Raw genomic sequence first — 15,926 nt, 5'->3', positions numbered from 1 at the left:
GAAAGCATGTCACCATGCGTCGGAGTAAAGATCAAGTTTGCCGAGACAAACTCAAACGAAGACACAGGCAAATAACTAACCTGCAACTTGCGTTCCTTTCTGGCAATCTCCTTGCGCATTTTCTCCAATTGCCCGAGGATCTGAAGAGAGACGAGCGAAAAGAAAGTTTCATTATAGAGCCAACTTTGCTCGAAAAGGCGGCACAGCTGGGGTTAACTGCGCGATGAAAAGACAAAATAAGTGTTGAAACAGTACTCAGATACCTCTGATTGTCGGCTAGAGACGTCCATGGTGATGTGTTGGCAATATCGCGAACTGTCATCCCAAATTTCGCGAGCTCGCGCGGCTTACAGAGAAAAGTTGGCAGCGATCAGAACCAAAGACTGGCGCGCGCCGCCATGTTTTTCTCTCTCCGCCACCTGCTGCTCGCAAATCGTTCCAGCAGTGTACTCGCGCTTTCACGCATCTGAATACCCTGTAGAATTGTTTGATCTTTATTTTAGGTGCTTTAAGTACAGCAGTTTTGAGAATAGCAGCAGCCTTAAAAGATCAAGACTTGCTCTTATCAGTTCTTGTCGCCAGGTGCCCCTGAGGTTCTTGGTGTGTTGCTGGCCAGCTCGCTTTTAGAGCTCTCGACCAGCCAGCCAGTGTGCGTCGGTTGTGTTGACTCTTTGGTTTTCTTTGTTGTAATTCCTCAGTTTCTGTTTGGAAACGACGCTACATAACTTTTATCTTCTCCATGATCAGCTGAGAGACGAATTATGAGGTAAGCAAGCCGTGATCCTGTTTAACTTCGTGCACAGTGCGTTGCTGCTTTTTTTCTTTAATTTTTTTCCCCCTTAGACTACCCATCGTCGGCGCGCCGCAGCTGATCGCGGCAGCAATGCACTGTGGTTCCGTTTTTCTGTATTACTTCTTAGTTATTTTGTTTCACTGCGCTTAATTTCGCTTTTCGGTGAAGCGGGTGCCGTTGAATCACGGCCAAACCTGCCTTTCGTACTCTTTGTTCCGTCCTTACAGGTGTCGTCGATTGTGCGCATTTTTTAATTTCTCGCGCATCATTGCACGTTTAATTGTCGCTCAGCAAGTTCGACACGAACGTTCTGTGCAGCAAAGATGATCATTGTCTGGATAAATCCCGGGCGTCCTTCGGCATCGTAGGGTACGCTGGGAGGGTAGCGTCAGTTGAGACGTCGCATCCGTTCGAGCGATTCGGTGGGACACGTCCTGCCAGCGCATTGTTTCGGACGGGGGTTTCGGATATCGGAGACGGCGCGTGGTCGCACGGTGCCTTTGCGTGCTTCGGAAAACGTCCGAACGCGTGAATGGGCCGAGTGGAAAAACACCTGACCACGCAAGGAGCGAATGCACTCGGAAGATGTGCGCATTTTGTTTTTGTAAGCGCGTTCGTGTAATATATAACTACTCGCGCCGCACTCGTTAGTACGTGGAGGTGTGCCGCGCGCGCGCGTCTACTCAATTTGTCCGCATTGCAGCGTCAGTGTAGCGGCACATTGCGCTTGCTCCCGTGCGCGCGCACAACCGAAATGCGTCGAGTCACATATTAGCGAGCTCTACGTGGTACGCGCTCCTGCGAATTTAATGCGAGAGCGGATTATCACGGTTGCGTTGTCGTTGCGGCAAATTGTCCCCAGCGGTAGAAATGCGCTCAGCTGTTGTCCCAGTGACCAATAATAGTGGCGTGTTAGTAACTCGGCGGTCGCCAGGGTATCCGCTGTTTCTGCACGCCTCTACATTGTTAGAGGCGTCGGTTCTTGCTTTTTTTTTGTAATTTTTTTCTTCATTGCCGTCAGCCGTGCCCGTCGGCTCTTTTCATCACGCGAGTGTTCTCGCCTGTACGCAATCATCGACCCGCTGGCGTGTCAGTCCGGCACGTTCCGGGTCATTTTTGGCCGGCTCGCTGGAACGCGCGGTAATTGCGGGGCGTGTACTTTATTATGACTGGCTTTCGTTCTTATTTTTGTCTGGTATTCAAGGTCGCGCAGCACCCAGTCTGGATTTGCCGGGATACGCGCTGCTTGCAATTGGGTTCGTTTTCTTGCTTTCTTTTTCTAACTATCCCTTTTTTGGTAGTGTGCCACCGCGAAAAACCACACACACCTAGCAATCGGCACGCTGCACGTAACACCGCACTTGAGTCTCGGAAGTTTCCACGAGCGTAAAACGGGCGGAGAGCTTAGTTGCAGACGCCGGGCCCGCTTCCACTGCCGTGCTGTGGAAGCGAGAGTCTGCTGTGGAACCTTTCTCTCTCTCGCGCGCGCGCTTTTTCTCCATTTTGTGATCGCGCAAGTGTCCGTTTTATTGCCCGCTTGTTGCGTCCTCGGTCGCTGCCTTTCGTCTTGCTATAGTCTATTCTCAAGGCTCTCCCAGCTGACCTTTATGCACTATCGCGCGACTCTGAGCAGTAACTGGGCGAACGCTTAAACGACCAATCGGCAACGCGCATTTGAACTGTCTACTCAACTTCCGTTCCACTATTTAATATATACACACACACACGCATAGAAGCTGCTGACTATTAACCTCTAGCCTCCTGATCAAGCGTATACTCATGATTATATGTGCTTTGCAAAGCAAGAGTCTGGGAGAATAAGGCTTTGACTGAAGGTATCGTCGAAACTAGCCTCCAGTCCTACTGGCACTTCCTCAATGAAACGATGCAGAATTCACATTTTTATTGACTCGGCAGCACAATTTTTAAATGACAGCTGCAGTGAAGGCACCAAATCTTTTGTCGGGTTGTCTAATTTTCTGATCGGTCGTCTAAGTTGGTTTAACAGTGCCTCAATAAACAGTAAATGCTCATGAGTGCATGTCATTTTGATAACTCTACTAATATCAATTACAATACTATTCTTCCCACTGTCGGTCGCTTTCATCCATCACCCTTGTAATGTACAAGTTATTACGTTCAATACTTCCCGCCGCGTGGGTTTTTCACTCACACAAGCGCACACAGTCGATTTCAGGCCAACCTTCGACCGAAGCTTGACCAGTGGTCTAATCTCTTATAGTTTGAACATCGCCTATGCAAGTGCCCTTATTCATTACTGTACATTATTCTGAAGCACTCCACATTACTTACTGTAGTGTACAGGAACTGAACAAAACACTTGCAAGACTCTAGCGCCATTTCAACCCTTACTAGACCAGCTTTCTTGCACAGAAAAGCTGATTGAACACAATATACAAGAATGAGGAGGTTTCTGCATTCTCACTGAGCTGACACCCATTGCTTTGCGATCCTAAAGAATGCAGTAAAAAATGAACCAGGTGCCTGCTGCCATTAGTAAAATATGAATGCTCTCTTCACAATAGAAACTTACTCATTTTCACATTTGCAAAGCTACTGCTTTCCTGCATAGCATGGGCTAGTATTGATGTCAACAAATCTGCATAATGATTTTTTTTTTTCGTCTGACTTAAATTTGTTGGGAACTAAGAGCCAGAGGGCATATTTTATATATTTAAGATTTTTTTTCTCTCAATACTTACACAACCTATACTTATATACTTATACTATCAGGTTATATTTTGGAACTACTGCTTCTTTAAATAAAATGTTAAAACATAAAGGACCGAAAGTAAACACATTTATTATAGCAGTAGGAAAGGAATTAAGTGAGCTGCAACTTGGAGAAATACGTACATCTGAGGAGATGCGTGTGCATATTCATTTACTGTAAAAATTGCTGCTGTTTTGCTCCAATAATATAGCAATTCTTATGCAGTTCAAGGCATCTGTATGCCAGATATATTTGTCTCAGAAGTATAAAGTGCTGTATATAAAAAACATCATTAATAACGTTGGCACGTATTATGTGTAAGGGACAAACTGCGATATGTACATGTGGGCAGCACGCAGTTGCAGCTCAGTTGCACATAGCAAAGCGTCCTTGTCCTACACAAACCTCGGTATGTTGGCACACGAAGCTACCAGTGAGGTGCTCCACAGTTCTCGCAGAATGCAATAGAAAATGCCGAGGTGCCAGCATCACAAAGCTTGTTATTTTGCGCCGTAGAAATGCGCTGCAGTTGCAAACGCTTTGCGAATTATTTCCTCCCAGCTTTACTTGGCACCTGTGACTGCACTGAACAGTGTATTGCAATTTTCACGTCCACACACAAACACACACGCACACCACTTCAGTAAAGCATTCAACAAAGCAACACAGCTTCTGTCGTGACACTTTCTTTTTCTGTAGTCTGTTTAAACAAGTTAACTCCATCATCATGCTCTAGATATTGTCCCCAGGCATACACCAATAGAAGGCAAGCATTGTGTTTCATTTTCTTTTCTTTTTTTTTTCCATTTATAACGGGATTCTGGCAATTTACTACTTGGAAAGTGTTGGAATTGCACTAATAGATTTGAGAATTCGGAAATCTATCTCCGTGTTTTGAAAGGAATTGTTTTTGTTCTTACATTCACATTTACCTTATTTACTTGATTCTAACGTGCAGGTTTTCTCAGGAAAATTAATTGGCATTATGATGCATGTTATAATCAAGTAACGAAACCAAAAGTGCGATAGGTGATGTCCGAATCCAAGTCTTGCACCCTACCTTCCAATGTGGAAGGCCGTGCAGCCATGCTTTGCCGTACTGTGGGCGCCACGAAGCTGCTGCAAGCACTTGAAGTTTCTCATCATTGGAGTCCAAATTGCTCTTCAGCCGCCTTATGATTCTAAATTTTCCTTTTCCAATTAGAGCAAATCACTATTTCTCCCTCCAATGGTAAAGGTCTGGTGAGGGGACAATCAAGGGCTGTTGAATTCTGAAATTTTTTGTTGTAGGAAAATCGGGGTGCACCTTTGCAATTGAGGACATTGAATTTTCAATTTCTGGCTGTGAAAAATCAGCTGCAGGTTACAGTAGAGGGCACTTTAGATTCGTGTAGGTACAGTAACTTTGTGGAGCAAGGAAATTGTGTATGACTCGTCAGGGCGGTGTTCTTGCTGGTTGTTTGAGAGCATCTTGCCACAAGGATAGGAGTCAGCCAAGTATCCCATAGCAACAGACACAGGGCTATGTTCGAGTCGTAAAGAAACACCTTTCTGTTGAACTGGGCATCTCGTGGGAGACTGTTGACACAGCTTTCGTTTCGTATTTCTTTATTTTCCTTCCCAAAGGGCCCAACCCATTTACCTGTCTACCTTTATGTACAGAGACAGAAGTAGATAAAAAAGAAAATCTACTCCCTTTTTCTAGTCAGCGCATATGGTGTCTTCTGGCAGCTTTTGTGGCACTTTTCATTTGCTTTTTCTTCCACCTTCACAAGGCCTCGTAAAATGACACGCTGCTCGTAGTGACACACACAGTGCCAGTGTGTGTCCTGTCTTTCTTTTTGTGGCTCGTCTTAGTTGTTTGCGCTGTTACGTTTATTTCAGAAGTATGTGCCAACTAGGCCCAAAAAAAGTGTTACTGAAATTCCTTGCTCGTAGTGAGCTAGGCAGAACGCGATGCCTGTTGTACCGTATTTACTCAGTTGTAATGCACCTCTCATTGAAAAGCATGCACCCATTTTCGTTATAAGTGCAATGCCCCTAATTCTTCCGATTGCAGTTTTTTCGTGGTAAGAGAGTGTTCGGTGCAAGGGGCTGAAGTGTTCTTTTTTTTTTCTGCATGAAGTCTAAAGTGGTTGTTCCGTTTCTGTGAACCATGGGTTGTGCGTTGCGGTGGCGGATGTTGGAAAGAAGGCCCTCGATCTGGAAAACAGGAAGCAGACGAAAGAGGCTGTGGGCCTTCCTGGATAAGAATTGTGGCGACAATGAGCCGAGCAATTGTGGTTTGGCAGTGTACTTGTCTTCGAGGCATGCTGAAAATGCTGTCACTGAACCAGCTTATTATAGCCAGCTTATTATTTCAAGTAGATATCGGTGTTCTACATATCTTGAAGAGTATATGTGTGCCAAATTTTGTTAGTGCGGGATAATTCTAAGGGCACAAGGTTATCCTCATGCGATTGTGAAAAAGATTTGTTGAACTGTGCTTACCTTTTTTTGCGTAGTTCCACTAATAGTAGATGCTGTTTGGATAGATATCAGCACATTACAGTCTAAATAGAGCTAAATAAGGTGCAGCATGGTGATTTTGGTGAAAATGTAATGCACAAGAAAGTGCCTGCAAAGACCTCTACATTTTGCTGTTGTGCAAGACATAACTCAAGAAACAAAGCAGCTAGGCAAAAACTAATGACATAGTCAAAATCCACTTGAAAATGCTATAATTGGCTAAATTTTCAAACTTCTAGTGCAAGTAATAATAAAACAATTTCAAGGAACATCTACCCTTACCCTATAATACCTCAAACACGGTACCACATCAAGGAAAGTTAAAGGTGCTTCTTCACTTTCATTTCTGGCTATCGATCGCACACTTGTAGAAAAAAAATCAAGGGTTAAATCAAGTGTTTATGGCAGCATGAAGGTGCACCCCGATTGCATGGCTTATTCTACATCAGGTGCCGCTTGGCCCTGCCCCTTGAAAATTTAGTTCTAGCACATTTCTTGCCTCTTCAGCATCGTTAAACAACAACCAACAGGAAAAGAAAAATTCTTGAATCCTTCTTTGAGTTTTGTCTTGTGACAAATGTGGTCTCCCACACTTTATTCTTGTAAGTATACTTCACGTACGTAAGTACAGTTGCGTGTCTTTCACGTGCCTTGGGAAACAGCCAGTGATGGGAATTGTATAAACAACTGTAAAAAAAGAACTATGTAAAAGGACAGTGTACTATGCAGCCACATAGACTGCTCAGTAATTAAAACATGATACTGGGTCGCATGGTGGCCGTTGCCACAGGAGAGTGCTGGGTGATTGCTGGGGGAGCAAAGGCAGTTGCCGTGCGTCACAAAGGCTCTCGCCTTCCTCATATACATACCACAATTCATTAGCTAGGTGTCCCCAGCGCTCGGCACTTGTGCAAGAAGTGCCAGCAGCCACGCGCTCCAAGTATCACATTTCGTTCGCGGAGCACTGAACGTGTACTGGAAAGGCTCGTAGGTTTAGGCTCCGACTTAATTTTTTCCTTCCAACACTGTTCGCTCATAATAGTGCAGTGCAAGTCCAGGCAGAATCATCTCGTAGATGTAACTCATGTGCTTTAAACATTGTTATTTTCATTAGTCCTTCTTATTTTGAGAAATGTGCTGGAGTCTACCATCTGGTCCTCTGCGAAAGGGAACACACGAGTGTGGAGCACATGCACATTGTTTCCTCTGGCAAACATGCATTCGCTTGTCTTCGCAGCACATGACCAATGTAAGCCTCTGCTGTAATTTGCGGCTAGAGTGCCAGCTAGGTCAGAGCCGCACGTTAGGAGTGTTCCATTTAAGAGTGGACTGCACTGTACATTCATGTGCACAGTACCTGAAAGGGATGTACAAAAGTTGTATGAAAAATAATCTTGAAAAAAGACAGTGTTAGGACAAGACAAATTGTTAGAAAGCAACATTGCCAAGACTGTTCTATATCAGGCAATACTTGCAATATTGAACTTGAAGCACAACAAAGAAAATGCCAATGAAAACATCTGCTTGTAGGTCGGAATTTGTGTTTTTTTTTATGGACTTGAAGCTCTCGTATTTCTGTACTCAATTTGAAACACTATAAAAGGCTGCGGGCATTCGTAGCCAGAGTTAAATTTCCATTTCTCACTTTCTCTTCTATGATGCCCAAGGTTTTGTTCCATCTTTGTTGTGTATTCTGGCTCTTTGTTCATATGGAGAAGTCCACATACATTGTGAGGCTGAGGCTTCATGTTCAATTACGAAGTCTTTGTCCTTTGTGATAGCAAACAAACAGCTATTCATTGTCACACTTCACTGTTTGTGGTTTCGCATGGAGCGGCTGCTATAGGAATTAGGTAGCTTCTGTTGACTTTGCTGTCGTGGAAAATTGTTTGCCCTCAGTGAAAAGTTAATCTTTGCTGTTTCAGTAGTGTAACTTTCAGTTGCGTCCTCCTGCAATAACAAGCTGAACTGGACTATTGTACAGTTGCCAGTTATTACTGATAGCTGTGTTTCTTTTCCTTACTTCTAGTAGAGTTAAATGGGAATGGAACATGGATCCAACTTAACGGGTTGGTTCTGTTTGCATTTTAAATACCACAGTCTCGTAAAATCAGTTGTTGTTTTGAACACTAAAGGGGGACACATCATCAGCCCAACTTGCATCCACTGCTGGATGAAAGCCCCTCCCAAGTGATCCCCAGTTACCCATGTTTTGCAGCACAAATGAAATGTGGTTTTGGTGTATAGATAGCGCACCTGCTTCAGAGCCATAGTGTTCTTAGATTGAGTTCACTTAAATTTGTTAGTTTTCTTATGTTGTTTTTATCTCCGATGCTTCAATCTAATGTTACAGGGACAGCCAGATACCGACGTCTTAGCTGCTTAGTGCAGTGAAAAAAAATGCTTTGGTAAAGTTGTAGTGCTTGCCAATTATTAAGTAATAGCTTAATTGTGTGAGCACAGTCATGAGTGATGTTTCTTTTGTTGTGGACTGGCCATTAAATACAAAACAAACAATTTTATTTACACTCCGTAACCGCCACCATCTTGGGCTGTGAAAGAGATAATTTGTATGCAGTGATGTCAGCTTGACGCAGTCGTGAAACACTGGGCCCTTGGATGCAACTACATGCTTCAGTGGACATGAGTGGCATGGATTGGTTGGTACTGTTACAAAATGCCCCTGCTGGCAGCACACCAATGCTTCTGTACAATAGTGTTTAGATCTTAAGGTAACCTTGCATAGCAGACATCACGGAAATCGAAAATACACTTTGTATAAGGTGCATTGGAACAGCGGGCTCTTGTGATTTGTTGTCACGTCATTAGTAATGTATTGGGCATCACTAGTACAGTGCAAGGTAAATGGAAAAAAAATTTTAAACTGTGCGAATAAACAATCACAGAGAGAGCTCACAAAGACGGGCACAAGGACTGCACCTGTCCTTGTGTGCTCTCTCTGTAGTCGTTTATTCACGTGGTTTAAAAAATTTTTGCTAATATGCACCAACTTGCCCAACAACAAGTTCTTTTAAACAAGATGAATGAGTGCAGGATTTTTCAGAGCATAAATATCTACAGTATTGATTCTGCCTGTGATAATACATTGCTTGCTAGCATCTGTGGTGTCTCTCCCATTAAACGCAGCTGTTGTGCCAAGAGATACGACAGGGGAGAAGATTACAATTGATGATTGGGTGTCCAGGAAGCTCAGTGATTCACTCTCCGGTTGTTTTGACGAGTCACGCGTGAAGGTTGCTGCCCCGGGGTTATGAGTGGAAAGGTGACGCAAGGACAGCTAGACATCACATTCGTAGCTTGCAGGCCTGTGTTGTTGTATGCAGCACAACGCGCTCACATTTTGCCCAGTTGGTCTCATCATTTTTGCACGTGGCTTTCGCGCACATGCTTTTCCACTCTACACAAAATTTTAGGCTGAGAGGTAGCTTTAACTCCCACCCTCTGTATTGAAGAAGCCTTCACAAATCAAGAATGATGACCTTATAGGCAGCTGCTGAACCGATTTTGTAAGATTGATCACACATTTCAGATAAATAAATCAAACACTGTGGTACCAGAAATTTGGAGCAAGTTCTTGAGTTAGGATTCCAAGTTTCTTGAGAATTGGACGATAATTTAATCATCGAGTTTGCTACATCATAATTCCACAGCAGCAGCAATGAGATGCAGCAGTTATTTAAAAAAAGAATGACAGAGCATATAAAGCAACAGAAGTGATCCATTGTGCCTCTCTAGGCAATAACGTCATATTGTGAATAAGACTTCTGAAAGCTCCTGCAAACAAAATGTGTGTTTAAACTGCATATTCAATAGAGCACATATGACTGCTTTCAATGCTCTGTTTGCAGAGTTGAGATATTTGTTTCTGCTGTTGTGGAGCTGCAAAGTTGTCAAAGTGATGCTTCAAACTTTCTTGCAAGCTTCTGATTGGCTTAAATTTTTGCAGCAACTTTAGGTGCTAAACTCTGCTTGCTGCAGTCTCCAGAGCTTGAATTTTGCTTTTAAATTCAACAACGTTCGTTGACAGCAGTTCTCCTATTGCCTTATGACTCTTTCCCGTGTTTCACGCATGTTTAAATAGAAAAGGTTTTTCTTCCTCTGAAAGTCTTGGAAACTTTGCCTTGGTCGCAATAATTTACAGGCAAGGGAACACAATAAACAATTTAGTTCTGTATCCGCTGTATCAGTTTATCAGTGTTAGTGAAACTGTATCTTAAAATTGAGACTGCATTTAATAGAAAAGGCTAAGGAATCTGTTGACTGTTTGGAGTAGATTTCTCACATAGGCCATCCATTTTTATTTTATTTTTTTCTAAAATTGTCAAAAATTTGATGATCCGTGAATCTAAATAAAAATCGCTAAGCTTATAATCCATTTGCATGTATTAGGAAATCTGAAGCAGGAAAGATTTATATTTTTTGCAGTGCTTCGAATTATACCGATTATTTGTTAATACAGATTTTTCAAAGCTTATATAAAGAGCTCACACATGCTCCAAACTAATGCATCATATTTGTTCGCTTGAAGATCTAACAGGTAGACCTTAGTGAATTACATTATCCATGTTTGGTGTGCAGCAAGCACTACAGAGTTGTTGCTTCAAGCTTTCTGTTTTTTTTTTTTTTTTTTTTTGCAGTTCTTGTAAAAAGTTTGGTTATAAATCGAAACTGTGCTGCCAGCAGGAAATCAAATTTGTTTCTCTGTTAATTCCTGCAAATCTAGCTCAAATCAGTTCAGTAGTCGTATGGAATCATTTCTGCCTTTCACATGCCTGTTGAATAGGAAGCGATGCTTTCTCTCAAGAGGGTATGTCGTCAGCTTTGATCATCAGTGCACACGTCATGCTCTGACTGTTGTGCCTGCAAGGTATTGCACAAATGTACAGTTGTGTTCAACATGAGCTGCAATGTGGTACCCGCGATAAACGCATTGCAAGACGTGTGTGGTTGTACCATCCTGCAAAAATATTGGTTTAATGAATACCAGTAATTGAAAAGGTGTCTAATTCTCAGATTTCCTGATATTGGTGGTGCTGTTCAATCTTGGACTGCTTTCGAATTCGGGCACCGTATTGCAGCTCATGTCGAACACGATTTTACAATGCAGAAAAAGAAGGCAACTGAAAGTTCAAGCAAATGCTTTCTTGCTTTTCTATTTAAGGTAGCCAAGAAAATCTATTGATCAGCAACGACTGCTTTCTGTAGCTCTTGTATTCATATCACAGGTACCAACTAGAGAACAAAGAAAAACTGCGCAAAAAAGAACAAGACAAGGGAAGAACCACACGACACTGCGCCCGTGTCATGTGGTTCTTTCCTTGTCTTGTTCTTTTTTGTGCAGTTTTTCTTTGTTCTCATAATGTCATACCAACTAGCCCCTCACCGTACGCTTCTAGACACCAGCTAGAGTGCAGAAATAGTCGGCAGAAACGTGATCAATGTGGGGATTCCCACAAACTGCAGAGCGTGGAAAACTGCTTTCAGAAATGCGCTGCTCAGCTAATAAAAAGTGGAGAGAAAGGAAAAAAGAAAAGCAGATCCAATGCAGTGTTAGAATCTAAATGATATGAAGCTTTGTGTGAGTTAGCGACAACGAGGTAGCAGCAGTGCATGGCATGCCGTTGACATGCACATGCCGTTGTCACCCGCAGCTGTTAGCTTTCCGTGTTACAAGGACAAAGGCAATGTGTGATGCTTGTTGCGGATGGAATGTTGCCTTTTTGTTTTGTTTTTTCAATCTTTATCTTCTAGCTGCATGGCACACTTCCAGTGGCTTATTCTTATTAAACAAGTTACCAAGGTCACGTGCCACAGTCGGTGACATTGCAGGTAGTGTTCTTATAAGGAACTATGCGTACATGTGACTTTGGCTATCTGGCTGGAAGTTTCAGGTGTTTTTGGAATATGCAGCAATTCGATTCCTCGCAGACAAATCTGTCGCCGCATGACTACGCGCTGCGCTTGTCAGTTTGTAATGCTGAAACCTGGCGAGTGCCTGTTGGTGTCACAGCCCTTTCTTTGAGGAACAGATGTCTGCACAGTTTCTACACTGGGGAAGCAAGCTCAACAGTTCAGAAAGGCTTCGTCTCCTCAAACAAATTGCACTTATTGCAGAGACAACTTTCGTTCAAGCCACGGGCTTAAATTCGGGCTTGTCATGTGTAAAATCACATACAGGCACAGTGACTTAAAACCAGGATGCAGATGCAAGTTAAAACCAGGATGCAGTTGGTCTTTGTGTAAGCTGGCCATAACAAACAGCCAAGCTATCTTTTATCATTTTGCCAGCAAGGAAGCAAGGCAAAGAAAGGGACTGCTTCTGAAAGATAAGACAGTCACTGCCACACCAGATGGAAGTGAGAGGAAAACTGGTCACATCTAACACTTGAAGGGCGAACCAGGCATCAAGTTACATTTCAGCTATCTGCTTTGAACTTGATCTGTGACACTTGAGATGTTGCCCCTACTCCAGCCTGTCCTGCTCTTAGAGCAGGAAGAATAAGGTGAACTGAGGCGGCTTTAATTTTTGTAACAACCACACGAAGCGAACACGCAATGAAATCAGGGAAACAGCAGGAGAAATCAGCTGTGGTTTTTAATTGTAATGTAGAAATAACGATAAAGAAAAAGATGAGAGTGCATGAACAGACAAGTTGCTGCCAGTGGGCACTGAACACACAATTCATAGTTTTCTTACCGCACAGTTTTGATGCACAAAAGACAGTACAGGGCTCGGGCAGGAACGCAAACTAACTGTTTTATTTTGCATGTGTTAGCATAAGATTTATACCAATAGGTAGAATGGTAGGAGCTTGTCCTATTCATATAAACGTAATGCTAACATGTACAAAATAAAAATTATTTTCCCGTGTCCTGTTCATTTTTTTTTTTAACCTTTACCAAAACAGTGCAGTAAGGAAACTAAGTACTATGTACAACCAACTAGCCCACATTGCAGCACTTGTGAACCCACAATCTCTACATGATGCTTGTCATGCTCCACGTATTATTGAGCCACAACAGCGGCGGTCCCCTGATGAACTTTTTTAGGTATTTGTGTATTTGTAGCCAACATAGCTCTGGAATTGCGTAACGCTAACCCTCACTATCGCATGCAAGTCTCTCAACCCTGGAAACCTTGATGTCTTTTGTACATGTACACAAATGTGTACCTGTTGTAGCTTAATTTGTAGTGCATATGTCGTGGGTCTTGCCCCCATTAGCGAAATTTTTCCGTTTATCTGCTGTCAAGAAAAGGTAATTTCTGCTATGGTTTCCTTGACTTTATCATTTGTTGATGTAAGCTTCATGTAAGCACTGTTTTTTTTTTAACTGCAGAACCTTGTATTTTTCAAAATAAAGTTGATATTTATTAATATATGAGTGTGACATTCTTTTATCAGCCTACTTGTACTAGCCTCATGGCATGAGGCCAGTAGGACTTCTGTGTGAATCTACAAAGGAAAAGCAATAAATGCAGTGCATGATTACATCAGATCCCTTAAATTAAAGAAGTACTACTGTGATAAAAATTTCTATTAGACGACAGTAGATTAAAACAGAGCCCGTGTCATTTAAAATGGGCATTACGAGATATCTCTGACCGAAAGAGTTTTCACCGGTTCCGAAGCTCTGTTTTCATCTGCCATGAGGATCCTTGACCATGCACAATTTTATGAAACCCCCATTTTCTGTTCAATTGCTATGCAGTTTGTGTAGCTTATAGATAATTGTGCTTAATACAACCCAGCCAGTTGAGTTTTGATGAATCTGCACTACGATTATTGAAATGAATGTGAATGCTGGCATGCATTAATGAAGATTTTGGATGCATGTCAGCATTCCCTGTTGGTGACTTTTCCTGAGCTTGCAGGTTTATGTAGTACTCTTACTGTTAGTTGTTTGTTCCTTCACTTCTCCTTTTTTGTTTAAAGTAATGTAAAAGAAGAAGAATAAATTTACATTAGAGTGATGACAGCTGTTTATTTTCAATATCAGTAATAAAAATAACAATATATAAAGAAAGACATCATGGCCTCATAGTATCAAGCACAAAGAGAGCTAAGAATAGTAAACAAGCTCACAATGTAGTCAAATATATACAGGAGCATGTACAAGGTGTCTCAAGTAGCTTGGAGCATGTTAAAAAAATGTGAAGCCAACAGTGCAGCAAAACCAAGTTTATGTTGCGAGAAACCTCTTAATGGAACCTCCAGTACTTTTTAGGGTCTTGTTAAGGAATTGGTACTGGTTGATTAGCTAGTAGCTTAATGAAAAAGGTCAGTACAAAGTTTGTAGAGCACACTTGAAAGCATCATGGTCAATTGTTTGCACAAAACATAACCAGAGCTAAAATCCATCTTGTAACCCTTTAGGTTCACTGTAGGACAATGGCTTCTCTTGGTAACCTTTCTGTCTCGCAACAGCACCTTTCACTCCACATGCAAATTTTCTGCCCTCATCAGTTCATATACCCCTGTGTTGCCCTCGACTCTGTTTTCGTCTTGATGCACCTACCCTGTTGCTCTAATTGACCACTGAAGTTTGAAATTTATTGATTTTTGTGACAATACATAGGAAGGGAACTCTGGAACAAAAAGCAACAAAGGGTGGCTTTAAAGTGGTTGAGGCTTGGCAGCAAACACAGAAAATGGTTGCACAAAAATGGGTGTTAACGAGCACTCGTATTACTGATAAAAAAAATAAAATAAAGCAAGAGAGAGTCATTTTGGTGGACATTAAGCAATTGACGTTGCAAATTGGTATCTTTTATGCAGAAAAAAAATAATGGCCAGACAACCTATACTGGCAAAAATACTTATCAATATCATTGTCAACTTTTCGTTGTTCATTGTGGCAGCAAAAAATAACGCAATCACATTACTAGTACTTAGGAACATTCGTATCCAAACTAGCCAGTGTATCTGGCTATTCATTGCACTTGTCCGCTGCTGGCATGGGACACCATTATGTAGTAAAGTCTGTACAATCTGTAGCAAACATGCAACCACGCGCACTGGAGATATTCTTTTCTTTGCTTTAGTTTTTCGTCATTCCACAGGAGCTGCATATAGTTCCATCGCAGGGTCTTCTGCTTCCGCGAGGCAGCTGCTTATCTTTATCTCGCTCGTTGTGTCGTTGCATGACCCTGCTTTATTGGTAGTCGTGGGGCACCGCATGGAGTGCTCATGATGACCACGAGTGTAGCAGTTGGTGGGGGCCAGCCATTGCAAGATATGCTGCACACGTGTCTTGGACACCACCCACAGACGAGTTTGCTCCATTCGGGCATGTGATCTCCGTGAAACTTTTTGGTCGCTTCTGTGCCTCATTTCGGGGTTGCACGTAGATTCTTTCATGTCGTGGAGTGTACACGTATCTTGCCAGGTGCACAAATTTTGAGCTAGATTTGCAGGGATTAACCGAAATACATGTTTGATTCCGTGCTGGCAGCACAGTTTCGATTTATAATCAATCTTTTTACAAGAACTGCAAACAAACAAACAAAATCTGAAAGCTTGAAGCAACAACTCTTAATGCTGCACGAAGCACAGATAATCCAATCCACTAAACACTGTTAGATCGTCAAGCAAAAACATATGATGCATTAGTTTGGAGCATATGTGAACTCTTTATATGAGCTTTGAACAAACTGTATTCACAAATAATCGGTACAATTCATAGCACTGAAAAAAATATAAATCTTCCCTGCTTCAGCTTTTCTAATGCATGCGATTGAATTCTAAGCTTAATGATTTTTCTTTAAGCTTATTTATAATGAAAATTTTGACAATATTAGAAAAAGAAAGTGGATGGTCTATGTCCGAAATCTGCTGTTTGCAGGATGGAAGCATACTCTTTAAAAGAGCC

The 15,926-nt window shown here is 42.1% G+C and overlaps 2 protein-coding genes across 2 annotated transcripts in view; one reads left to right on the top strand and one right to left on the bottom strand.

Annotated features, from left to right (window-relative positions):
* The window catches only part of LOC129386844 (uncharacterized), a 44,104-nt gene extending 43,715 nt beyond the window's left edge, over nucleotides 1–389 (bottom strand). Inside the window, exons 1-2 of the mRNA XM_055075100.2 lie at nucleotides 264–389; nucleotides 81–140 (exon numbers count right to left, since the gene is read on the bottom strand). Coding sequence (XP_054931075.2) covers nucleotides 81–140; nucleotides 264–290 — 87 coding nt within the window. The 5' untranslated portion in view covers nucleotides 291–389. The remainder of the gene's footprint in view (nucleotides 1–80; nucleotides 141–263) is intronic.
* A 224-nt stretch (nucleotides 390–613) lies between these two features.
* Nucleotides 614–15,926, top strand: part of LOC126526328 (monocarboxylate transporter 12-like) — a 59,283-nt gene continuing 43,970 nt past the window's right edge. The window contains exon 1 of the mRNA XM_055068145.2: nucleotides 614–766. The gene's annotated coding sequence lies outside the window, so the exon portion shown is untranslated. The remainder of the gene's footprint in view (nucleotides 767–15,926) is intronic.

The sequence above is a fragment of the Dermacentor andersoni genome, chromosome 8, assembly GCF_023375885.2.
Source record: "Dermacentor andersoni chromosome 8, qqDerAnde1_hic_scaffold, whole genome shotgun sequence".
NCBI lineage: Eukaryota > Metazoa > Arthropoda > Arachnida > Ixodida > Ixodidae > Dermacentor > Dermacentor andersoni.
The sequence above is the reverse complement of the archived record's forward strand: the minus strand, read 5'-3'. Positions and strand labels throughout refer to the sequence as shown.